This window comes from Euphorbia lathyris, chromosome 9 (genome assembly GCF_963576675.1).
Source record: "Euphorbia lathyris chromosome 9, ddEupLath1.1, whole genome shotgun sequence".
Lineage (NCBI taxonomy): Eukaryota > Viridiplantae > Streptophyta > Magnoliopsida > Malpighiales > Euphorbiaceae > Euphorbia > Euphorbia lathyris.
The window spans coordinates 10,253,558-10,281,045 of NC_088918.1; the positions used below are offsets into that span (position 1 = coordinate 10,253,558).

At 34.8% G+C, this 27,488-nt stretch overlaps 2 protein-coding genes across 4 annotated transcripts; one reads left to right on the forward strand and one right to left on the reverse strand.

Moving 5' to 3' along the window:
- The first annotated feature begins 554 nt into the window (after window positions 1-554).
- LOC136205756 (uncharacterized) lies at window positions 555-4,277 on the forward strand. Of its 2 annotated transcripts, none has more exons than XM_065996513.1 (2): window positions 555-712; window positions 2,112-4,277. In XM_065996513.1, the coding sequence occupies exons 1-2, from the start codon at window positions 665-667 to the stop codon at window positions 4,065-4,067; spliced, it is 2,004 nt and encodes a 667-aa protein (XP_065852585.1). In that variant the 5' UTR covers window positions 555-664; the 3' UTR covers window positions 4,068-4,277. The 2 variants fall into 2 exon arrangements, with proteins under 2 accessions (XP_065852585.1, XP_065852584.1); XM_065996512.1 differs by having other exon boundaries at window positions 558-712; window positions 2,109-4,277.
- A 1,353-nt stretch (window positions 4,278-5,630) lies between these two features.
- On the reverse strand, window positions 5,631-14,845 carry LOC136206699 (transcription factor PIF3). 2 transcript variants are annotated; one of them, XM_065997843.1, is made up of 8 exons: window positions 14,185-14,845; window positions 12,126-13,260; window positions 11,940-12,047; window positions 11,793-11,858; window positions 10,574-10,639; window positions 9,947-10,465; window positions 8,502-8,621; window positions 5,631-5,995 (listed from the first exon to the last, which is right to left on the reverse strand). In XM_065997843.1, the coding sequence occupies exons 1-7, from the start codon at window positions 14,253-14,255 to the stop codon at window positions 8,526-8,528; spliced, it is 2,061 nt and encodes a 686-aa protein (XP_065853915.1). In that variant the 5' UTR covers window positions 14,256-14,845; the 3' UTR covers window positions 5,631-5,995; window positions 8,502-8,525. The 2 variants fall into 2 exon arrangements, with proteins under 2 accessions (XP_065853915.1, XP_065853913.1); XM_065997841.1 differs by having other exon boundaries at window positions 5,631-5,998.
- Between the last annotated feature and the right edge of the window lie 12,643 nt (window positions 14,846-27,488).

Here is a 27,488-nt window from a genome sequence, read left to right on the forward strand (position 1 = left end):
TCGCCCTCTAATAATATGTATACAATACCGGAAAAAAATTGAGCGAGTTCAATTTAGTAATTTTTTATACACACGTATAGAATTGGCCCCAATAGACCAATCTTGTATTCCGTACTGGATGTGGCTATAGGAAAACGGTAAAAACCTTAATCAAATTGTAAAGAATATAATTTCAATCACAGATGAAATGAATAACGTCTTTTAAGTAAATTAGATGTCCATAACTAACAAATTTAGCAAGCAATAGCTTAATGAGACCAAAACTGTAAAAACATTAATTCAAGGTAAAAAAAATATAATTTCACGCACAGATGAACCAAATAACGTCCTTTTAAAAGGCTTGATGAGAACAAAAATAAATGGTCAGAAGCTTAATTGTGTTCAAATAAAAGATCAGGGCTCGCAGAACCATAAATTGGAAGATCAGGGACCTAAACATGTTTTTTACCTTTATTTATTTTAATTTTAATTTTATTTTAGCTTTTTAAAAAAAATTGGGTCATTTGCCAGCCAAACTATACAGAATCTCTTTTTCTTTCCTTTTAATTTTTTATTTTTTTCTCATTTGGGAAAAGAATATATCTTATCAACTTAATTTTAGAACTCTCTCTCTCTCTCTCTAGAAATTATTCAATCTCTCTCTAGAAACTCTTCAGTCTTGTTCATGGCTACTGAAACACCAACTCTTCATACTGATACTGTACTAGATAAGGTATGTTTTTTTTTTTTTGTATCAACTTATTATATGATATATTTATGTTTTTCATATGATCAAAACAAAACCCATGTTTGATTTTGTATTTTTTTTATATGGGTTTGAATTTTTTTTATCAAAGTTTTTATCTTTGATTACATGTTATATGTTCTTTTTCATGAGTTATTCAGATCATGTTGAGGAACTTAGATTGAAGACCTTTTTCTTCTTGTTGTTTCAGTAGATATTCGAGTGTTTGGTTAAGATTGAGAAATAGCGGATGAAAAATCAGCTAATAACAAACAGTAAATAATAGTTGAATTAAAAAAATTTTAATTCTCGTGATTAATTCGTGTTATAATCGCGGCTATTTAGTTCTTGGTTCATCAAACTCAGTTAAAAGTTGCACGTGATCCAATTCATCTAAACTGTCTGTTAAGAATTATGCGTTGGAATAATCAACTAATAGCAAACAGTAAACAATAACTTATCTAAAAGAGATTTTAGTTGTCGTGGTTAATTCGTGTTATAACGTGTATATTTAGTTCTTGGTTAACAAGATAGTGAATATCAAACTTGGTTAAAAGTTGCACGCGATCCAATCAGCTAATAGCAAATAGAAAACAATACCATATCTAAAGAGATTTTAGTTCTCGTGGTTAATTTGTGTTATAATTGTGTATATTTAGTTCTTGGTTAACAAGATAGTGAACATCAAACTCGGCTAAAAGTTGCACGCGATCCAATTTATCTAAACTGTCCTGTTAGCTAGGAGTTTAGTGTGCGACGGCGTTTGAAAAATCAGCTAAGAGCAAACAGTAAATAATAACTCAATTAAAAAGATTTTAGTTCTTGTGGTTAATTCGTGTTATAATCGCGTATATTTAGTTCTTGGTTAACAAGATAGTGAATATCAAATTCGGTGAAAAGTTGCACGAGATCCAATTCATCTAAACTGTCCTGTTAACTAGGAGTTTAGTGTGCGATAGCGTTTGAAAAATCAACTAATAGCAAACAGTATACAATAACTTATCTGAAGAGATTTTAGTTCCCGTGTTGTAGTCGCGTATATTTAGCTTTTGTTAACAAGATAGTGAATATCAAACTCGGTTATAAGTTGCACGTGATCCATTTTATCTAAACTGTCTCGTTAACTAGGAGTTTAGTGTGTGAGATTATAATTAATTGAGAGTTACTTAATGTATAAAAATCAAAAGATTAGCAAAAATGTGTTGTTTGTTAAAGCTGTAATCGAGCCGAACCGAGCTTTGGCCTGCTCATGTTCGTCTCGTTAGAAAATGGACGAGCTCGAGCTCAATCTGTTCTTGCGAGCTTGCTCATGAGTAACCGGTTAATTTTGTTCATGAACTTTGCTCGCAAATAATCGTGTTAATTTTTATTGCATTGGTTGTAGCAGCCTATTGAGAGCATGGAGAAAACAGAATCCACCGCGGAATCTGCAAAACCAGAACAGCAACCAGCAGACAAAACACTACAGGAACAACTTAAGACTGATGATGTTTCGTCGGTCGAAACGTTTGAGAAACCGAAGGAAGTATCAGAAGTTGTCATTCCAGCCAAAGCAGCATCCAATGATGTTGTTAAACAAGAAGAATCAGTAGTACTCAAGCCAACGGAACCCGAAAAAGTCGAGTCCGTTGAGAAACAGCAGGAGTTATCAGAATCAGCAGCAGTAAAAGACGAGCCTGCAGAATCCGAAAACGGGGAGAAAACAGCACAAGCCAAGGAAGAGTCTGAATCTGTAGTTGCTGATACAGAAGTGAAGCCAAAGGAGCTCGAAAAAGTCGAATTAATCCCGAAACAGACGGAGTCATCAGAAGCAGAAGCAGAAGTAGTTCCTGATGTTGAAGTTAAGTCTACTGATGAAAAAACAGAATCTGCAGTTCCTGACGTGGAAGTGAAGGCGAAGGAACCCGCGATTGAGAAGCAACAGGAGTCATCAGAGTCCGAGGCAGCTAAAGTAGAACCCGAAAACGGAGAGAAAGCACAACTAGCTGCTCCTGAAGTTGAGATAAAACCAAAGGAAGATGAATCTCAGGATGGAGTAACAGAATCTATAGAAGTGAAGCCAAAGGAACTCGTGGAAATCGAAACAATCGAGAAACAACAGGAGGTATCAGAACCGGAATCAGTTAAAACCGAAGTAGAACTAGCAGTGTCTGAAGCTGAAATTAAGGCAGCTGATGAGAAAACAGAAGCAGCAGTTCTGCCTGAATCCGCGGCGAAACCTGAAGAACAACCTGTAGAGATCAAAGAGATCGAAAAACCGAACCTTTCGGATCCTGAAGTTGAAGTGAAACCAAAGGAAGAATCAGAAGTCATAGAAAAGATTGAGATAAAGTCAGCTGATGAGAAAACAGAAACAGTTCTGCCTGAATCCGAGGCGAAACCCGAAGAACAATCTGTAGAGAGCAAAGAGATCGAAAAACCGAAACTTTCGGTTCCTGAAGTTGAGGTGAAACCAAAGGAAGAATCTGAGGCAAAACCTGAAGAACAACCTGTAGAGAGCAAAGACATCGAAACACCGAAACTTTCGGATCCTGAAGTTGAGGTGAAACCAAAGGAAGAATCAGAAGTCACAGAAAAGATTGAAATAAAGTCAGCTGATGAAGTTCTTCCTGAATCCGAGGCGAAACCCAAAGAACAACCCGTAGAGAGCAAAGAGATCGAAAACCTGAAGCTTTCGGATCCTGAAGCTGAGGTGAAACCAAAGGAAGAATCAGAAGTCACAGAAAAGGTTGAAATTAAGTCAAGTGATGAGAAATCAGAAGAAGTTGTTCCTGTGAAACCGGAGGAACAATCTCTCGTAATCGAACAAGTCGTCGAAGCCCCGAAATTGCCAGAACCTGAAGCTGAGGTGAAAGACTCAGAACAAGTCACAGAAAAGGTTGAAACTAAGTCACCTGATGAAAAAACAGAACCTGTTGTAGCAGAAATAGGCGAACACGCCCTTCCTGAAGTCACCGAAAAGGCCAGCGAGGAACACGAAAAGAAGGAAACAGAAGTGGAAACACAAAATGTTGTGGAAGATAAAGAAGAAAACACTAATCAAACTGAAAGATCATTGGAGGTAGACAAAACAGTTGATGATCAAAACAAAATTCTCGAGAATCCCGAACCAGAAGTAAAACCCGAATCAACACCCGATTCAAAGCCAAATGATGAAGCACCAATATTAGAGGAACAGCCAAAAGAAGTTTCAATTCCAACCAAGGCAGCTTCAAAGCAATCAAATAACATACTAACAAGGGTGAAGCAGTCACTTGTGAAGGCAAAGAAAGCGATAATCGGAAAATCTCCAAGCTCGAAAACACTCACACCGGACACTAAAGGCGAAGTTCATGTCAAATAATCGACGAAAGAAAGACACAGTTTGCAGGTTGTGGAATTTAAAGACTTAGTTGTGTTTTTTTTTTTTTTTTTTTGTTTAAATTTGTGCACTATTCTTTGTAGTTTGTTTGAGGTTGTGGTTGGGTATTTTGTGGGTTATGATGATCAGTATACAAAACTTAATTTGGTTGTGAAGATTGATCTATAGAATACCTATTACAGTTTGTGATTATACGTGTTCATAATCTCGGTCTGCTGTTCGTTATAGAAACAGTAACTATAATTCGTATCGAGGTTAATTCTATATTCGTGAAGCTTAGATTAGGTGTTGGAAAGCTTTGGGATAAGTTTCGGATCATTCGGAAGTCGTTCGAGACATTTATGGACAAAGTTGCAGGGCTAACATTTCGAGCTGTCCAAAGTTGTGGAATCGACGAGCCAGCACGTCGAGAATTCTCAAAGTGCAGACTTTGCAGTGGTGAAAAGGATTGGAATTGAGGGGCCAGCACGCTCACGAAGCTCGGGGAGCTGGCCACTCCGACAAGCAAGGCAATCTTGCTATTGTTTGGGTCTTTTAACGGCTTTAATTAAGGCGTATATGTTTTTATATGAAGGTGTTTATCATACTCATTGAGAATAAAGAAACGATAGAAAGTCAAAAGCACTTCTGCACACGGATTTCTAGAAAAATTCTTCAATTTATGAATTTTCATAAAAAAAATTGTAAGTTGTTGTTGATTCCTTCAATAATAAAAACTTCTACTCTCTTGTAGATGTGAGCACAAATCAACCGAAACACATAAATTCGAGAACGTATAAAATATAAGCAAAATTTTATTATTAGAGCTCTCAATTAACAACGTAAGGTTTTAACATCTGTCCATATCTACTGTGACCGGTACAAGGGATAAATGATGTACAATTTGTCATTTAAAACCTTCAATTTAGAACACAAAATTGTACAACTTTTTTATAACCTCTCACTAAAGTGTATACCTAGTAATTACAACCGGTTAATATGAAGTCAACGGACACTTTGCGTTGACCGGTCAACTTTTAACTTCTAAGAAGGTCAAATTGCTGACATGGAACGTAGACTACACATTAACGTCATAATTACCAGTTGTACACTTTAGTGGGAGGTCACCAAAATGTTATACACGTTTATGTGTAAAATTGAAAGTTATACATCAAAATGTAAAGTAGGACAAAAGTTATACACCACGGATGTAATTCACCCCGGTACAAATTAGCTAATTTTCCTTTGGAATTAGTTATACACAGCTGTTTTTCATTCCTAACAAAACACTTCTCTTCAACTCTTCGGAGTAGCAAAACAACGGAAAAGAGCTATAAAAGAAGAACAAACGACACTTACTCTCACTTTAACGAGCGGAAGATTATTCAAAATAGATCGACCAAAAAATAAAGACAAAAGACAGCTACGAAATGCTTATATCTTTTGTATTACCTATCAGCAACAGCAAACAAGAACAACCGAAAAAAACGGACCCTTACTCTCACTTTAGCGAGCTGAAGATTATTCAAAATAGATCGAGCAAAAAATAAAAATGAAGACAAAAGAAAGCTATAAAATGCTTATATCTTTTGTACATGAGAACTACATAATAAGAAAGAGATAGAGAGAAGTAGCAGAAAACTGTATTACAAAGTTATTTATTTTCCATTAATATAAAGAATTTCTAAGAAAGGTCTACAAAAAAGAAAAGAAAAAAAAACCCCAATATGTAAGTGAATATACAAAGAGCAAGAGATCCTCAACATTACCAAAACCTTTGTGCCTTGAGATTAGAGTTGAGCACTGTTAAGATCAAACTACATTCAGTAAAACTCAGAATCTTTTCCTCAACATTTATATATTTTTGCAGTCCCCATGATCAGGGAAATTGCATATTTTGTGGAAGCCTCTTCAAGAACAAGGATCAAAACCTGCTACACATAGAAAAAGGGGAATCAAAACAACCATATTAACTTAATTTCGGGTTAATTACGTCTATGATACTTGAATTTTAATATAGCGTTTCCGCGTTTCGTGTCTGTTTCTGTTTCTATTACGGTTTCCTAGCTATTTTTTCTTAGAAATAAAGTTTCCTGGTATCTGTTTCCGTTTCCGTGCAACATAAGTTCTAGTATTTTTAACAGTTAAATGAAGTTTAGATACCAAACTGTGAAACACACTAAAGTTCAGGTACCATAGATGTAACTTACCTTATTTTTTAATAGTTAACTTTTGATAGAACATCATATAGACTTCCAATGTACCTGAATTTTAGCATGTTTCTATCTGAACTTCATTTGGTTCACCCTTAAGTTCAAGTGTTTTTAAGTGTTAAATGAAGTTTAGGTACTAAAATGTGAAACATGTTAAAGTTCAGGTACCATAGATGTAATTTACCTTAAGTTTTAATAGTTGAGTTTTGATAGCATATCATATTGACTTTCGTGTAAGGTCGCCCACAAAGCTCAAGTATTTGTAAGTGCAAAATGAAGTTTAGGGACTAAAATGTGGAACACACTAAAGTTCAGGTACTAAAATGTACCTGAAATGATGTTTAGATAGAGTTTAGTTACCAAATTGTGAAACGCGCTAAAATTCAGGTACCAAAAATCTAATTTTCCTTGTTTTTTAATAGTTAACTTTTGATAGCAGATCATATGGACTTTTGTGTTAAGTCGCACACTAAGTTCAAGTATTTATAAGTGCAAAATGAAGTTTAGGGACTAAAGTTTGGAACACGTTAATGTTCAAGTACTAAAATGTACCTGAATTTTAGCATGTTTCCATCTGAACTTCATTTGTTTTACCCTGAAGTTCAAGTGTTTTTTTTAAGTGTTAAATGAAGTTTAGATACTAAAATGTGAAATACGCTAAAGTTCAAGTACCATAAATGTAATTTACCTTATGTTTTAATAGTTAACTTTTGATAGCATATCATATGGACTTTTCGTGTTAGATCGCCCACTAAGTTCAAGTATTTTTTAGTGCAAAATGAAGTTTAGGTACTAAAATATGAACATATTAAAGTTCAGCTACCATAGATGTAATTTACCCCGAAACTTCATTTCTTGACGTAAAGTCCTTAAACATTACATTACTGTAACATTAAAGTTCAAATCAACAAAAAAAAAACGTAAAAAAAAATTAACGAAATGATTACATGGACAAACTTTTACTACATCATGGACGTTTTTATCCATATCACGATAACTTATGGTCAAATATCTATTTTACTCTCATCATTTCGTTCAATTTATATCAAAAAACGAAGTTTAAGGACCATAATATTAGTATATATCTCAATAATGGATCAAGTCGTATACAACTTCATTACGGTTACGGATAAATTACACCAATGGTCATTAAAGTTTGGGATCAGTTTCAAAAAGGTCGCACAACTTCACTTTGTTTTAATAATGTCATTGAACTTTCCTTTATATTTCAATAAAGTCGTTCCAACCAATTCAGACACAAAAAAAAGTTACTAGAATAGTGACATTATAACCACGTTGGAAAGATCTTACTTTTATGTATAACATGACAGCAAAAAAAAATATATATATATTTTTTATTTGGCTGTCACGTCTTACATAAAAGTCAATAACCAAAAAGAAAGTCAAGTAACTTTATTAAAACAAAATGAAGTTCAGTGGCCTTTCTGAAACTCGCCCCAAACTTCAATGACCATTGTGTCGTTGGCACCCTGAACTTATAGTTGAAACCTATCACACGCCTAAATTTATCAATTTTGAACCTTCAACAATCTTATTTGCAGATATGGCACATTTCAAAGTTGACATGGTATCTCAAAGTCAAACTTCCACCTAAGAACGTCTCATGCCACGTCAGCAAATAAAGGTGTCTGAGGTCCAAAATTGACATGTTTAGGCGTGCGATGGATCCAAGTATAAGTTCAAGATGCCCAACGGAAAAATTAAAAGTTCATAGATGTAGTTAGGTATTAAGCCAAAGACCAAATTGGTCCTTAATCTCTCAATAAAAAAAAGGGCGGCCCGGTGCACTAGGCATCCTCGCTCAAAAGAGGGTCCGGGGAGGGGTCCCACCACAAGGATGTACTGGAGGCAAGCCTTCCCCTACCAATTTTTTTGGCAAGAGGCCGCTCCTAAGACTCAAACCCGTGACCTCTCAGTCACACGACAACCAACGTTTACCATTGGTCCTTAATCCCTCAATCTCAAAATAAGAAGGCAAGTTCAGCTAATTATGGATATGAAATGGTAGCAGTGTTCATATGGACCTTAATGACCAAATGAATTTGACCACTCACCGTTGGATCCAAGCTTATTAAATTTAAGTCTTATCATGCTTTGAATCTCCACCCTAAGATTTTAATAAGCCCAGATTTAATGGTGAATGATCAAATACTATATGGTCATTAAGGTCCATGAGATCAAAATCGATGAAATTGATACTCACCAGAAGCTTAAACTTGGTAGATTGTCATTCTCCATTGGCTGAGTTGAGAGTTCTATTTTCAGTAACTTCTGAGGTTTGAGCTAAACCAGCCTTTTCACCATTTTCATTTGTCACTTGGCACTGCACAACACCAAAACTTCACTTAAGATTCAAGCAAAGCTTATTCCATCACGGAACCAACTGAACTAAAAGCTTAAACTGATAATTTTAATTAAAAGCCAAATTCATATTAACATCCGACACATCCCTAGGCCTGAAGCGTGAACAACACATGCCCATCAAATGGAGTTGTCAGGAATCGAATTCTTGATCCGTTGGTCTAAGAGGCTCTGATACGATGTTATGAACTAAAAGCTTAAGTTGGTAGTTAAAGGCCCAATTCATATTAATATCTGACACATTCGACATAACACAACTCATATTTGGTCTGACAAACATAGGGGGCGTTTGGTTGCTCCATTTTCTCCTCCTGTTTGCATTTTCACTTTAAAATGGAGAGTTTTAGGTGTTTAGTTAGACACCTCCTGTTTGCCTTTTATATCTGAAAAGTAGCTTTTTACAAAAGCAGCGAATCCCTGCTTTTTGGAAAAACAGTTTTTTCCAACAGTAAACCGAGGCAAAACAAACAGGTCTAAAGGTTCTTCATTGAGATCTAATGTTTAACTATGCATATTGGTTTACAGGGTAAATTGTACTGAAGTTAAGAGATTTGTTTCACAAAAATCATTGATTTCATTTTCTTTCACATTTTCCTTCTTATTTCAATAAATTCATTTCGACCAATTCAAACAGATCAAATCACCGGCATAGTAATGTGGCACCCACGTTAAAAAAAGACTTACTTTTACTTTTATGCATAGCATGGTACTGCCACGTGGCTGTCATGTCATACGTAAAAGTAAGTCCTCTCCAACATGATTGTCACGTAACTATTCGGGTGACTTTTGTGTTTGAATTGGCTGGAATGACTTTATTGAAATAAAAATGAATGTTCAATGACTTTATTGAAATAAAAATGAAAATTCAATGACCTTATTGAAAAAAAATAAAGTTCAGTAACCTTTGTAAAACATATCCTTTCAGTGATCGTCAATATTTAAGTATCCAATCAAAGCAATTTCCCACTAGGACTATCAATTTCTGACACGATAACACTATTTACAGAAACAACTTACTTGACACAACCCATTTGACATAATTATCATTTTTGTTGCATTTATATCGTGTAAACGGTAAACGTTGTTGTCGTGTGACCAAGAGGTCACGGGTTCGAGTCTTAGGAGCGGTCTCTTGCCAAATAAATTGGCAGGGGAAGGCTTGCCCCCAGTACACCCTTGTGGTGGGACCCCTCCCCGGACCCTCGCTCAGCGGGGACGCATAGTGCACCGGGCCACCCTTTTATATCATATATAACCATGTGGAAAATTTTAGAGATATCGGCACACCTGAGTCGATGTTTGATTCATCGAGCTATTGGCACCATTGTTTTGCATCGCTTGTGAGTTGATATTTTGAATTGAATCCTTCGAACAAGAACCTGGAGCTGAATCCAAATTATCCACCGGACCAGCTGCTGCGCCTACTCCTGTATTGATTCCCATCGGTCTGCGAACAGGTCCTCCAGACATTGGCATCAAAGGCGGACATGGATATGGCATTGGATGTCCTTGACTAGAAAGCCCGAACATTGGAAAATTTGACCCTCCCATCCCATGTAAAGCACTTGGCCCCGGCATTGGAGGGCCGGGAAAGCGCGATCCGTGCATAGGGGGTATCGGAATCATAGAGCAACCGGAAGATCCACCGATCATATCAGCCATACCCATCCCGTAACCCATTCCCATTCCCATTCCCATCCCAACACCCATGGGCGAGAATTGAGCCATATGAGCAGCATGCATGTGAGGCATTCCTGGCGTCATCATCATCGGTGGCATATATAAACCCGATCCCATTGACATAATCTGTAAACGGACGATTAATGATTCTATAGAATTACTGAACTATTTCATAGCTTTAACATGACCAATTGACGAGAATAAACGAACTGCAAGAAGGACAAAAGTATTTACCTGTACTTGAAGCTGGAGCGTCTTTAAATACTCAATGGCCTCGTCGAGCATTGAAGCTTTATCCACCTTGCGTGAAAAGAAAAGATCTTTTATTCAACATAAGCAAAAACGGTTTTAGAAATTATTCTCTGCAACATTTGTTAGCTTTATTTCTAAGAAAAATTAGCTAGGAAACGGTAATGGAAACGGAAACGGACACGAAACGCGGAAACGCTAACAAAAAAGAGTTTTCGTGCAACATAGGTTCTAGAACTCCACAAAGCAAAGGGCAAACCTAATGCATAAGGCTCACATTATGTCCGGTTAGGGCTGTCGATTTCTGACACGAAACACGATTTATAGAGACAACATGTCTAACAAGACCGGTTTGACACAATTAACATTTTCGTTGCATTTATATCATATATAGTGAATTGCTATTTAATTAACATTTTCGTTGCATTTATATCATATATATTGAATTGCTATTTACCGCCCCAAAATTGACATTTTTTCCCTTTTCATATGTTTCTTTAAAAAACTGTTAGTTGGTTCTGTCTTCTGATCAAAACTGAAATTATGAAAATAATTGATGCGTGACAACCCGAGAACCCCGGAAATGGATGATTACGAGTCGGAAACATTGGACGAGATACCAATTTCGAAAAATTTACGTTTTTCCTATAGTAGGTGGTTTGAAAAAATGCCTGGCAATAGTCCACGCAGTCACAAAAACCGCCTGGCCTATTGCCAGGAATGTTTTCAACCAATTAACATAATTTTTTTGAAATTGGTACCTTGTCCAATGTTTCCGACTTGTAATCATCCATTTCCGGGTTCTCGGGTTGTCACGCATCAATGATTTTTATAATTTCAGTTTTGATCGGAGGTGAGAACCAATTAACACTTTTTGAAAGAAAAATATGAAAAGGGAAAAATTGTCCAATAGGAGGCCGTAACTAGTAATATGGAGGCAGTAAATAGCAACACCCGCTAGATCACATAACCCGTTTTGACACCCCTAAGTGCGGTCCAGGGAGGGGTCGGGTTCACTTGGGCGTGTTATAAACAGCCTTCCCTTGCTTTTCTGCAAGAGGATGTTATGCAACTCAAACCCGGGACTCCATTTTCATAAGGATACGAACTTACCATTGTATCGAAGCTTACTCCTTCGATTCTAAAACACCATAAATACATTTAGCACTGTGTAAAGTTACGAGATTGAGGAGAAAATTCAGACCTTGTTGCAGTTCGGTATAAGTTCTTGCAGGGCACGCATCTTCTCGTTGATCCGGTCCCTTCGCCTCTGTTTGTCAAAGTCCACATTAAAACCAATCAAAAGATCACAATTCAATTCTGCGGAGACTAGGTGTAAAGTCTTGCTCACCCGTTCGGATAAATTATGTACTTCTGCTGCTCGGCTTCTCTTGCATCCAGCGCCTCCTCGAGCATGATGAGCTCCTTTTTTCGCACCTACTGGTTCCTCTTCATTTTCCTGCGAATATAATGATTTTCTTGGCATGTCAAAAAACGAAATAACGTAAAGAAAAAAGACGAACATGCACTTTCTTACTTCACTGGGGCCTTCCGATGACTCAGCTTCTCGGTTTTTTCTCTTCAGATTCTGTGTTGGTTCATCCGAAACCAGCTCCACACTATTCCCGGAACACACAGAGGAGGAAGTAACTATAGGCTCGGAATTCTTTTCACCATCAACCAATCCCTTAGTCGCACTTTCAGCAACTTGAACATAATATGTATCATTCTTAGAGTCATCTCCTTGGTCCAAAGCTTCGGGTTTCTTTGCTGGAACGGGTTCCTCAGCAGCCTTAGATGTCACCGCAACCGGACGGATATGAGAGTTCATTTCCTTCCGTAAACCGCTAAACTCAGTAGGATTGCTACTGCTTCCAACTGAACTCTTATCCTTACTTCCCATTCTATCTAAGTTCGATTTTCCCGAACCACCCCTCACACCGATGCTCTCGAGATTAGCTTTGACAACAGCCGCAGGTCTCGAGAAATGCGAGAAATTCATCAAACCAGGGGTAGAAGCAGGCAGCGGAGGCGCTTGCGCTTGCTTATGCACTTTCATGTTCGGATAGTCACCTCCTGAGGACGAAACTCGTACTGCATCCCCCGAAACAGCATGGTCAAGCGGGTAATTCATCGTCTCGTGATTGTTAGACAAACCCCGGACTCTCAAATAAGATGGCGGATTTAACTGGCTAGCAGCACTAGTTCTAGCTCTCGTAACATCACTATCCCCTACCGTTGGCGCGTTCCCTTGCTCTAAACTCGAACCATTATGTACAGAAACAGTACGAGACTCTCTAACCGATTGATTACTAGAACTACTTCTCTTATCCAACAAAACAAAATTATTCTGTGAGTGTTCATTTACAGTAACGCCAAACAATTCGGACAAAAACTCGGAACAGTAATCGTGTTGCAGAGAATCATCAACCGGATAATTCAACCAATCATCGTCCTGATTTAAACCAGGTGGCACGAAAACCGGAACCTCGTCTAATCTCGAATCCATAGCCCCGAATTTCCCCATTCTTGGATTGCTTCCATTACCTAAATCTTTATCTCTGATCTTGAAGCTTTGAGATTGTAAATTGTTAGAAGATTGAAACTTTTTACCTCTACTAGATTGAACTTGACCATTTTCCCAAACTAGCTCAACAAAATCATTCTCGGCTCTGGGTTGAGAACGTGGTATATGAACATAAAACAAAACAAAAACACAGAAAATCAAAATCAGTAAGATAGAATATAGAACAGCAAACAAAACTAGTGGTGTCAATTTCGTGTTTTCATGTCAAAACCGTCATATGATTGTATATGATATAAATGCAATAAAAATGATAATCAAGTCGTAAATCATGTTATCGTGTCAGAAATCAAAATATAGAACAGCAAACAAAACTAAGGGTGTCAATTTCGAGTTTTCGTGTCAAAATCGTGTTATATTCCATATGATATAAATGCAATAAAAATGATAATCAAGTCGTAAATCGTGTTGTCGTGTCAGAAATCAAATTTACCCTAATAGAATATAGAACAACAAACAAAACTAAGGGTGTCAATTTCGTGTCAAAATCGTGTATTTTCATATGATATAAATGCAATAAAAAACGATAATCAAGTCGTAAATCATGTTATCGTATCAGAAATCAAACTTATCCGCAAACAAAACTAAGGGTGTAAATTTCATGTTTTCGTGTCAAAATCGTGTTATATTACATATAATTGTATACGATATAAATGCATCAAAAATCATAATCAAGTCCTAAATGTGTTATCGTGTCAGAAATCAAACTTACCCTGATAGAATACAGAACAGCAAACAAAACTAAGGGTATCAATTTCAGTTTTCGTCTCAAAATCGTGTTACACAATATAAATGCAATAAAAACGACAATCAACTCGTAAATCGTGTTATCGTGTCAGAAACCAAACTTACCCTGGTAAAACATAGAACAACAAACAAAACAAAGCATCAATATCGTTTTCCTGTCAAAATCGTGTTATTCCATACAATTATACACAATAAAAACACAACAAAAACCACAACCATCTCGTAAATCGTGTTATCGTGTCAGAAATCAAGAAACCAAACTTACCCAGAAGGTGGATCCTGAGAAGATTCAAACTTTTCTTTAGCCAATCTATACAGAAGCTCAGAAAGAGGCATGATGATGATGATGAAGAACCCCAAAAACACTTTATCTCACTTAGAAAATTTTCCCCCAAATTCAATCACTCTGCCATTATTACTACCCCAAATTCAAGTGTAAAACTCAAAATCAAAATTAAAATTAAAAAAAAGGAAAGAACACTGCTTTTCTTTTTATAACAGTTACATAATTAAATACATCAGTCTTAATCATAAAACAGTCTATAATTAAATTAAATTAAATATAAAGCAGTAGTAGTAGTAGTCAAAGCAATAATTTAATGGTTCATAAAGATCCAACTTCCAAATTTAAGCTTAAAAAAAAGGGATCTTTTTTCTAGTTCTCCAATGATTAAACTAAAAACCCAGAAAAACCCAGATCAGAAATTTGATTTAATGGAGAAGGGGGTGAGGAAAGTTGGGGGAAATAAGAATAGAAGTTAGGAAAGGTGTAAACTTTAAGAGCTCGGAGAAAGAGAGGTCTAGTTTTCGAGGGAGAAATAAAGAGAGAGAGAGCCAAGTGGACGAAGAAGACGGCGAAAGGGTAGCAGAGAAAGAAGTAAGTAGTAGCAGGCAGGGGACCTAGAAGGAGGAGGAGAAGAAAGAAGAAACAGAATGCATAATGTATGCCTTTAAGTCCTCTTTTGTTTGCCTTAATTACACTGTTACCATGGTTTCTTTTTGGGGAAAAGTTAAAATTAACGGGTGGTTTGTTTGTCGGAAAATATCGTGTTTTGAAAAATGTTGAATAGGAGGTTGTAAAAAAACTACCTCTAACGTTTTTAGCCATAAGCAATTTTACTTCTAACGTCTAAAATGGTACAATTTTATCCCTAATGTTGACAGCAAAGAGCAATTTTACTCCTAATATTAACAAATTAGATCAATTTCAGATATTATTATAAAATGCAGATATTTTATTTCGTAGTCTACATCAACCGAATGTGTGTTGATTAAAAAAAAGATTTCATATTTTTTTATAATTTGATTATAGAATTGAAAATTAAAAATTTTAAATTCGGTGAAATATTTGAATTTTTTTGTCCATCTCGTACAAAATGTAGTGTATTTTTTTAATTTTTTTCTCGTTCAATCATATGTTTGTGACTTGTTACTAATTAGTGATAAAATGACGCACATATGAACTGTAGATGACAAGATTCATGACCGAGAATTACAATTTGATAAATTATTTCTCAAATTGACCTAACTTGTCAACATTAGAGGGTAAAATTGCTCTTGAATGTCAACGTTAGAGGTAAAATTGTATTATTTTAGATATTAGGGGTAAAATTGCTTCTAGCAGTAAACGTTAGGGGTATTTTTATGCATTATCTCTATTTTTAGCAGTAAACGTATATTTTTTAGTTGACTAATCTAATATTGATGTTGATTTATTTTTCTAAACAAATAAATGCTGAAAAATAAAAAAAAAATATATGTTTATGTACAGTATTTTTTGGCCTTCGTGCTTTGATATTTTGAGGACGTGAATTTTTTTATGAGAAAACATTATTTTGTGGTTTGACAATTTGAGAACGGTGAAATTTTTTACGAAAATATATGATTTAGTGTGTGATAGATATTGTTTTTCTGAACTCTAAAACCAGGTTTTTTAGCTTTCCGAATCTGAAAAAAAGTTGTAGAAGCTAGAAAAACTGCTTTTTAAAAGCTAAAATATTTATATTTTGGAGAAATCTATGAAAAAAGATGGACAAAATAACCCTAACTTTCGACTTAATTCTAATTGTTGTCCTTTCCATTTGACCATAAATTTCAACTATTCTCTTGACTTTTAAAAGTTTCGGGTGATTTCTATTCTTATCCAATTGTATTTAATAATTTTCTATTTTTTAATAGAATTTATTGGATGTGAAAAACTGATGACGCCTTCTACTACATGTCAAAAAGAAAATATCATAATAAATAAATAATTACCAACTTTTGAAAGTTCAGCAGGCAATTGAATTTTTGGATTATCGAATACAGTTAGATAGAATTAGAAAAATATAAAGATAATTTGGCACTTATAAAAGGTTTGAGCGACAATTGAAGTTTTAAGGTAAATAATTTGCATATTATCCCCTAGAGAAACTAGACAAGTATGAACGAGTCATGCCAATTATAGATCATTATATGATTTGAATGTATTAAGATATGATCCAAATTTGTTTTCACGTTTAAATATCTCAGTTTGGTTATTTAAGGTATTACTGTAATCGAATCGAGTCGAGTCAAGCTTTGACTGCTCATATTCAGCTCGACAAAAAATAGATAAGCTCGAGTTCAAAATTTTGTTCATAAGCTATTCATGAGCCGCTTGTTTATTTGTTCACAAGTTTTACTCGCGAGTAGCTCGTTAATTCGGTTAATGAATTTTGCTCGCGAACGACAAACCTACGTAGTTTTAGAACCTACAAAACCTACGTAGTTTTACATTTTCCCTTTTATAAAATACTATTATTAAAATAATAATCAAACCAAGTGTGCTACGAGCTTGTTCATTAACATTATTATCGAGTTCGTTTCATGAGCTTGTTCATGAACCTATAATCGAGTCAATTCGTGAGTTTTTGAGCCGAGTTTTTCCATGCTCAAACTCGGCTCGTTGATGAATCAAATCGAATACGGTCGAACATTTATCGAGCCGAATACCGAGATGTCTATGAGCAGCTCAGCTCATTTACAAACTTTTTTTTTTTTTGACAAACATTTACAAACTTAATTTAAGGTAATTAGTCATTTTATAAGTGTGAAGCGGTTATTTATTTAAATGTGCCTTTTAGAGTGAGTTAGATCCAAATTTAAAATAGCATTATAACTCATAGTCCAATATTGAGAAGTTATTATTGTGTCATTCGTAGATGTTCATTCCTGCAAACTTCACGTTTCAGATGTTCACTCCTGAGTGTTAAGTGTGACGTTATTTTTTTTATTTGTGTCTTTTAGGGTGAGTTATACCAATTTTATTTGCTTCTATTTTTATTTAAAGATATAAATTAGGGTAAAGTTCAAAAGAAAAGAAAAAAAAGACTTCGTGTCTTCACATTTTGTCAAATAGATATTTGTGGATTTTTTTTTTTGTCCAAACATGGACTGAGTTTTCGTTTTGCTAAAAAATGGAAATGTTTTAGTTTGACACTACCAAGAATTAAAGTTGTTTGGTACTGCATATTTTATGGAACCAAATTCTTTATTTTCCAAAACCATCGTTTTCGGAACTTTTTCTCTAAACATTCACTTTCTCTCTCCTCACCAAATAACACATAAATAAACTCAAAATTAAAAAGTTGAAAAATTAAAGTTGCTTACCATATTATCAAATTAAAATTTTCAATTTAGAGGTAGTCAGCGGTCATTTTAATTTTGAGGTTCTTGGTTTTAGCAAAGCAAAAAATCTTAGCCCCATCTCCTGGTCGCAAAAAAAAAACATCAATCTCCATTTGGATAAAAAAAAAATTACGATCTGTTTGACAAAACGTGAAAACACGTGATTTTTTTTAGTTTACTCTATTTAATATTTACCATTAATTAAATGCATCAATCAATTATGTGAATTTATGTATTTCATGTGTTGAAATGAATGGGAACCAAATTAATAAATGATATTTGGAGGGGAAATGAGAAATTAGTGTCCCAATACTATGAATTTGAATACAACATATATTATCCTTTTTATTATAAATTATCCTATAATATTAGTTGTTTAGATATGGGCTCTTATGCTTGCTTTCATATTGCAAAAACTATATAATAAAAGAAAATTAAATTTAATACTAATTTTTAATTAATAATCTAAAAAGGGTACTCAAGACCCTTTTGTTTTCTTTTACTATATTTTATATATTATTTAATTCAAAAAAATAAATTGCTTTTAGATGATTAATAAAGTCATTGACTTGGTAATGATATGCTTTATTAAATTAATTAATCTTCTTCCCCTTCATTTTGGGAGAGACTCTTTTTTTTTATGTTTTTGGTAAGTGGGTTGTGATATTGGAATTGCAATAATTAAGATATGGGCATTATTTTCCTTTTGTCATCAAAATTTTAAAATTAGAATAAGGTGTCATCGAATTAAATTATTGAAATCTAATTATGAGAAGACTATATATTAATAATATATGGGGTTAGTTCTGCTAGTCGTTTAAACTAGAGATCTCGAGTTCGAGTCTTTTGTGTCTATAAAATTTTAATTGTGAGAGGATTCACCTAAATGGTTTTTAGCGAACCTCGAACTAAGTAATCGAAAAAAAATTACATATATAAAAGATATTAGTTGATTTTTCTTATAAGATAACTTTAGGGATACAATGAAAAAGATACTCCTGAAATTGACAGTTAAGAACAACTTTACCTTTAACATCTAAAATTGTGTAATTTTACTTCTAATATTGGTAACCAAAAGCCAATTTACTAGTAAGTTAGGTCAATTAAGATACTATTGAAAAACACTTATATTAGTTCTTGTATTCTGCATCAGTTGCATATTAATTGGTTCTAATTTTTTTTTTATGTTTTTACAATTTATAATAGAATTGGGGATTAATGTTTTTAAATTCAAAAAAATATTTAGAATTTTTTGTCCAACTCGCACAATATAATTTTTTTTCACGTGTGTATGTGTGTTTATGATCTGTTACTGATGAGTGATAAAATGATATATGTATACAGTGGAGATGACAAGATTTATGACTGAAAATACACAAATTGATGAATTATTTTTTAAATTGACATAACTTGTCAATGCTATGAGTAAAATTGCACAATTTTAAGTGTTAGGAATAAAATTACTTTTAACTTCCAACGTTATGGGTATTTATACACTTATCACATAACTTTAAGTATTTATTTTTCAATTCTAACCACACACTTTATATCTAATTATTGGAGCAGTGACGTATCTTAGGATTCATATATACGGAAGTTTGAAGTGCTCTTTGTCGATTCATGGGTGCTCAATTTTATTTTATTTTATTTTTTGACGTTTTAACACACAAAAATAAACTATATATATATATATACATATTTTATGGAATTCTTCGATATCTCCAATACTCAAGCACCCCTAAATCCCTTCCTAAATTGGTGTGAAAACAATAAAAATGAACTATATAAAAAGTTCAATCAAAACAGACACATAACATTATGCAAATTAATTAAAACCCAACATTTCTTTAATAATAATAATAAAAGTTAGGATAAAGTTAATATAATATGAAACAACCTATAGTTGATAAAGACTCATGAAATTCATGATTAGTTCCCAAAGAAAATGATCTATAATCTCACAACTAAAAAATTCCTAATTGCTTTAATTAAAGCATATAACTATGCAATAATGACATAATTGTCCTTCCCAAATGACAACTTTGATGTCAAAGTATTAGGGGCATAATTGGAATTTGATCATTTCAATTTCTCTTAAAATAAAAATTGAGGGGACACCCAAATCACCAACTTTATATATTTGGATAGGGAAAGATTAGGAAAGGACCCACAAGGATTTTATAATATATATAATAAAGTAAAGTTAAATAATAATACAATATAATTTAAACTAATATATGTTTAATTAATTAATTAGTTAGTTAAGTTGAATTAAATATTAAATTAGTTAATTAATTAGATTAGTAAGTAGTAATAGGTTTTGTTGTATGTGTTGATTGGTGACAAGTGAAATTGATTTGATTCCTTGCTTCTACAAAGAGGAACAAGAAATTCTCTATCAAATAATAATCCAAATTAAATAGATTATGATAGGTACATAAATGGGATGGATGAACCTAACTATTTAATGGGTATATACTATTTTTGTCTATCTAATATTAAATAAATATATAATTTGGGGAAAAATAAAATATCATAGCATCTAATCATTTTAAATTTTATAGGTTACTAACATACATTGAGTTTGAAATAAGATATATTTCATTTTTATATAGTTTATCTGATTATTCATCAGACACCTTTTAGATGGATCTTCTGTTAATTAAAACTATCTGCGTATACTAAAACTTGAACTAGTTTAAACAACTTGAAGCTATTAAATATCCACATGTTTAATGTATATACTCAAAACATTAGGAGCCTCCAAACTTAATAAGAAAACGTTGATTGGCAATTGAATGTACAAAATGTAAACTTGTTTAAAATAACATGATTAATTTTCTAAGTTCATACGGAGAACACGATTCGTTTTAGATAAAAAAAAAATGAAATGTATATTACTTTAAGGAAATTTAAGAAGGCAATTGATTCTTGTAAGCAAGTTTAGAGGGTTAAAATTAAGTTTTTAATAAATTAAGGTAGTTTATATATCATTTTAAGCAAATTTAGGGAGTCGGTCGACTTTTTAAATCAAATTCAGGAAGTTACCGAATGTATTAAGCCAAGTTACGTTAATGGGCTACTATTACTATAGATATTGAAATTAATGACTCAGGGGTGTTTGTTTATGAAGTTTGAAAAGAGTTTTTATACCACCAAATACGTGGTTCAGATAGTTAAAATATTCGACCAACTTCATCATTCAACCAGAGTTCGAATCATGTTGATGGAAATGCAACTGGACTTAAAATACTTGATAAGGGGGTTAAACCTTCCGAAAAGGATATATTTGGGTTGAATCCGGATAATCTACATGATGTTCAAAACCAAGGCCGTCTTGACTGTCTAGGCGCTCGAAATCGAGAAGCTGCCATGATTTTCTCCGATTAGTCCCTTTAGACGTTTTTTTAGCCTTTAGGTGATTTTTAGCCGACGCCGCCTGGACTGCCTAGGCGCCGCCTAAATGACGATGAACAAAAAAAAAATATTGTGAATTTATTTTTTACTTTATTATAATTGACTTTTAAGTTGTTTCAATGATATTGTTGTTGAAATGTTGTTGTTCACATATTTTTAAACATATATGTTATAAATATGTGTATCTTTCTATATTAAATAATTTTATATTATTAATTTTAGATAGTATAATACATATTTTAATTGAATTTATATAACAATTCGTTGATTAGCAAGTAAAAGATATAAAAATGCAAATCCAATTAATCCATTAGAGCTTTCCGACTAGCGTCTAGCGTTTTTCACAACCTTTATATAGTTAGACTAAAAAAAGAAAAACTTTTTATTATTTGGATTGTTTTCTCGAGCATTTTATGTAATACTTGTAGGACTTAATGGATCGAACAGGCTTTGGTCCCAACCCGATCCATTAAGTCCACCTGTATGGGTTAGGGATTAGGGTTTTGCCTAGTTATTAATAGATAACTATAAGAGACTAAACAAATGATACTGAAAATATAGAAAGATAAGCAATTAACTGTTCAATCAAGTAAGAATTCTATCCTCTCTCACACAAAATCGTCATCCCCTAGAGTCTCGGTGTGCGTTCTTTGTTCGTACTCCTTTGGTGAAACTTTCATCTCGATCGGTGATATGGAGTCGCAATTCGTTTCTTCCACTGCAAATAAACAGATTTGTGCTACAAGAAGTAAGCTTATATCTGTTATATATTTAATTGATAAATTTGAGTTCATTACCCATCCCTTAAAGGTAGACCTCTTCATGGGCCGGGGTCGGATCGTGTCCAGCAAGCTTTTGTATAAAAATATTGAGCCCAACCCAGCCCAGCCTGCTGTTAATTTATGTGGGCTAGGGCTCTGGCTAGGCTGGACTCGGGCTCAAAAATCAAATCTCAATCTCAGCCCATATAAGCCCACCTAAATATATATATAGTTTTTAATAATAAAAAATTGAATTTATACTTAAAAATAAATATTAATATATAAATATATAAATTTTATGATTAATATCAATAGACGAACCGGGGTGGACCAGTCCATACTATTTTTATAAATCTCAAGCCCGTCCAAAAAAGAGACGGGCTTTAACGGGCCTGGGTGGGTACCCGTAAAGAACCATCAATACTTTTATCTACATAATTTTTATATTAATTTAAATTTATTTTTTATATATATTTTAACAATAACAATTTATTATAGGGATAATATCCATTTGGCTTCCTAAACTAAGACTTCAAAATCAATTAGAACTTTAAACTATCAAAATCATCAATCGAGTCCTTGAACTAACAAAAAAAATCATCTATTGAGTCCTCATTCTAAATAAAAAATCATCAATTGAGGTCTCATCGAAAATCATTCGGTTGAACAGTTTTAGACCTTTTTCCCTAAACTTATTTTGAACCAACACAAAAATTATTACAGTCTATATTAAATAGCCACAATTGATGATTTTAGAATAAAACGATGATTCAATATTATAACATACACATGTAATGGTTATTTTAGTAATTGTTGTTAACTGTAAACCAATTGACTTATTAATGGGTTAGGCTATGCTTACTTTCTTTTTTACAAAGTAAGCCTTACTTTGTGTGTTTTCACCATTGGATTAATTTTATACTCCACCATCCAATATTGAAAACACACCAAGTAATGGTATTTTATCAAAAACAAAATAACCATAGAAGACACATTGACTTAATTGCAATTATAATTTGTTCACACTTACCTGCATCTTATATTATATCCAATTCATAATTTTTAAAATGCATAGTTTTTTTTAAAATTTGCGCAATGCGGTTACATTAAAGAAGAAAGAAAAATCTCCACCAGATCCGGATGTGATTCGAACCCATTAATTTAATTTTTATTGATTAAGTCCTTACTTTAAATCGATACATAAGCTCTTAATTTGATATTTTCGAAAAAGGTCACTTCTTCTGAAGTGTTTCTCGTCTCTTCTTCTGAAGTGGTCGTATCTCGGCGTTCATAACCTAGGGCAAACTGCACCGCCACACTGTGTATCCACCATTCCAATCGCACGAATCCTACTTCCAAAACCTTATTCCTCCAATCCGGACAGCAATGGATAAAGGGAAAAACATAATCGATGATTATGCGAGGCTATGTATAAACGACAATAGCTTTTATGGAATAACTCTCGACGACGATGTCTTACTCCCAGCGGCAACAAAACCATCCCTATTTATCATCGGACAGTTTCAGACCAGCAAAGCCATTCACTTTGACAGTATGCGTAATATGCTAACCTCCATATGGAAACCGGTTAAAGGTGTTACAGTAACAGAGGTGGGGGTTGAAGGTCGATTTTTGTTCTAGTTTTTTCATGAGCTAGATGTGCTTCGAGTCTTGGACAACGACCCTTGGACTTTCAACCAGAATGTACTCATTGTTAAAAGATTAGGGCTTCAGGAACAGGCAGCCACTTGCAACTTACACCAGTTGATTATTTGGGTACAATTATCTGGTCTCCCTATAGGCTTCTGTTAAGCCCAAAATATACCTAAAATATCATTAGTATTTACATCAGTTTTGCTACGAATTCGTACTATTTATACCCGTTTAACGTACTTTTACTTCCGAATATGTTTCTTTCTTGCAAAGTACCTAAATATTTGGTAAAATCCAAATAAGAACGAAAAGAGGTTAAAGACGGAAGAAAACCCCTACAAAAGGAGTAAAAAACGATGGAAATCAAACGCACCGAAACGAGGACGAGAACGAAGTTAGAGACGGAGGAAATCACTCTGTGTCGCGACCGAGAATCCTCCATTCTCGGTCGCGACACGCGTCGCCAGTCACCTCCTTCCTTTGTTCCGAAGACCAAAAAATCACTTCCCCATTCTCGGCCGAGAATTTATATTCTCGGTAAGATCAGAAATCCTGAAAGAGCTATACGTACACATTCGTTCACAAAGAAACGTGTCCGTTTGATTGGATAAGAACGCCTCTTCGTAGCAGACACGTCCCTTAAACCCGACTCTTCAACATCTATAAATAAAGAGTTGATTTCAGAGTTGAAGATATATAGAAAATTGAAGAGAATATTAGTATAGAATTAATGCAGAAATTCTGAGTCAAGTGATTCAGAATTAGAAGTTCGATTCTGTAAAAAGCAATATTATGTACACACATTGTTTATTAAATAATTACAAACACAGTAGCATTTAGATTTGTTCATATTAGTTTACATTTTGGTAGTAGATAGACCAGTCTCTATTCCGAAGATTCAGCGAGAAGATTTAGTAGAGGATTCGCCCCGGAGTCTGACAAACTCTAACGAGGTTCAAGGAAAGGATTGACAACCCGTTCGATTGAAAGTCGTCAAAAGCTTCCATGCTTCTTGTTCTCTGTAAACTTGTATCAAATTTATACTTCATCTAATAAAGTTCATTCTATTCGATAGATTTTTATGTAGCACTTATGGTAAATGATCCGTAGTGAGTTATGGTATTTTCATTAAAATGTAGTTAAAATCAAAATCTTTACAAGGAAACTTTGTTGAACACTTAGGCGAATTGATATCTTGGATAAAAGTATTAATTTGGTTAAAGTAGCAATCTAACCCGACCGTAGGAGGATTGTCTACAGTTCAAAGCCTTTTAATTAGAGGAATTTACGTTATTACATTTTTATAATTTATACAAAGTTTAAAGTTTTTTTCTTTGCTTAATGCAAATGAATACATTTGTTTACTTTTCTAAAGAACTAAACGTTTCTGTTTTGCAAATTCACCCTTAAATCAGAAGTGATTTCTAACATTCGACATATTCTAGTCTAATTCTTATTCTAGCAGTTTCAAAACCAAATCCAATTAAAACGATTTTCCATTTCATAAACCTTAAAAGTAAATCTAAACGATTCAAAATAAGTTTTCGTTAAAAAGCGTTCCCTGTGGGTTCGATATCTTTTATTACTACAAACGTATACCGTGTACTTGTGGAAATCGCTCAACAGCTTCCAAACTGAACCTGTTTGTAAAATTTTGGGAGATTACATTGGATCGTATATCGGTTCCGACCCGAAAAACTTTACTGGGTTAAGGAGGAATTACCTGAGGATCAAAGTATCACTAGATATTCGTCTTCCTATTGCAGGGGTCAAAAGGTTCGACGCAACACCGGAGACTGGATTTGGATAAACTTCAAGTACGAACGGTTGCCCAGTTTTTGTTTTTACTGTGGAATTATAGGGCACGCCGACAAGTTCTGTAATTCCCTATTCGACAATCGCAACATCCCAACTGACAGACAATTTGGTACCTTCCTACGTGCTACAATAAGACGACCAGGACAAAACATAGGGGTACAATGGCTTCGGGACCCAGGGGAATTTGCTGAAGAGGACACTCATCACCAAGTCCAAGATAGGCCGATTACCAGAACATCTCACCATCCTACTCATATGAGCCACATCCGGAAAATAGAACAGCTAGGAAGGGGCCGCAACAATAGCAGACAGGGCCTAAAGCCCCACATAAAGGCTAAAGAATCTGGGGACTCGATATGGTGGACAGCACGGGCTTCATTATCGATCCAAAACGTCCCAGAATGGAGGAAGACACCAACATGCTGAATGAATCGACTATCTGGTCGCTAAACGGTTCAGAGGCGGGTTCTGGTCACTGGAACCGCCCGGTATCATGAGTCTCTTAAGCTGGAACTGTCGTGGGATGGGCAATCCACGGATAGTTAACGTTCTGAAGGACCTCATCCAGGTCCACAAGTTCGTGATCATCTTTCTTATGGAATTAATGATCAATAAGCAAAAAGTTATTAATATTGGCAAGAGGCTCGGTTTCACAGATTGCTTTGTAGTTGAAGTTCAAGGTCATGGGGGAGGTTTAGCACTTATGTGGAAAACCCATGTGAACATTAACATTCTATCATCATCACTTCACTTCACTTCATCAATGGGTTAGTTTCTATCCCGAATCTTCCATCGTGGTATCTTACAGATTTTTATGGGTGCCTAGAAAAACACAGGAGGAGGGAATCTTGGAATTACCTTAGATCTTTGTCAGCTGGCAATAATTCGCCTTGGTGTTGCATTGGAGATTTCAACGACTTGTTGAACTATTCAGAAAAGAGGGACGGTCGACCTCACCCTAACTGGATAATTGAAGGTTTTTGGAAGGTGTTAACCGATTGTAATCTATCCCCGATACAGATGCAGGGATTCAAGAATGTTTGGACCACACGCTCGTGAATAGCGAGTGGAGATCATCTTTCAATAGTTCCAAGTTGAGCAATATTATTACGACAACATTAGACCATTCAACTCTATTCTTGGAACTTAAAATCTGGCAAAAAGCACCATGCATCATGAGGTTCAGGTTCGAGAACTCGTGGCTCCATGAGGCAGACTGTTCGGAGGTAATACGGGACGTGTGGGAGGTACAAACACCATCAACTGTTAGTATAAAGCTGCGGAATTGTACAGTTGCGCTACAGCAGTGGAGTTTGAATCTGGATAGCAATTTTAAGGCGTCCATTGTGGAAGCACGAAGACAGATGAAGGTCTACAGGAACAGTGTTGATGTATTCGACTCTAATCAATTTCAAAAGGCTTCAGAACTATACGTCAAATTACTACAGCAGCAAGACACCTTTTGGCGACAAAGAGCCAAGCTTTTTTGGCTGAAGGACGGGGACAACAATACTCGCTATTTTCATGAGCATGCCTCAGCCAGAAAGAAATTTAACAGTTTCAAGGAACTCAGGAATTCGCAAGGGGACTGGTGTGGGTGGGAGACAAGTCTTGAGGATATCCTGGTGAACTATTTTACTAACATCTTCACCAGCCAAGGCAACGATGATAACAATATCCTATCAACAGTGAGAAGCAGGTTTCGACAGGAGACAAACGATATTCTCATGCAGCCTTTTCAGGAGGAAGATGTCAAAGCTGCCTATTTCTCAATGCATCTGGATAAAAGCCCGGGACTAGACGGGATAAATCCAGCATTTTATCAGAGGTTTTGGGACATCATTGGAAACGACATCAGTTGTGCCTGCCTAAATAATTTGCACTCAAATTCACTACCACCTCAACTTAACGAGACGTTAATTATGCTGGTCCCAAAGAAACCAAACGTCGAGCTAGTGACATATACCCGCCCTATTGTGCTCTGCAATGTTCTATTCAAAATAGTCTCCAAGATGCTGGCCTCTAGACTTAAACAAGTTCTCCCGTCGGTTATCTCTAATCATCAAAGTGCTTTTCTGACAGGAAGACTCATAATAGACAACATCCTTTTGGCTTACGAAGCTATTCATAAACTGCACAGTATGAGACAAGGTTCTCGGGGGATTGGGGCTCTGAAACTGGATATGAGCAAGGCATATGATCGCATTAGCGGGGATTCCTCAAGAACATGTTATCAGTCCTAAATATGCATCCTACTTGGATAAACTGGCTA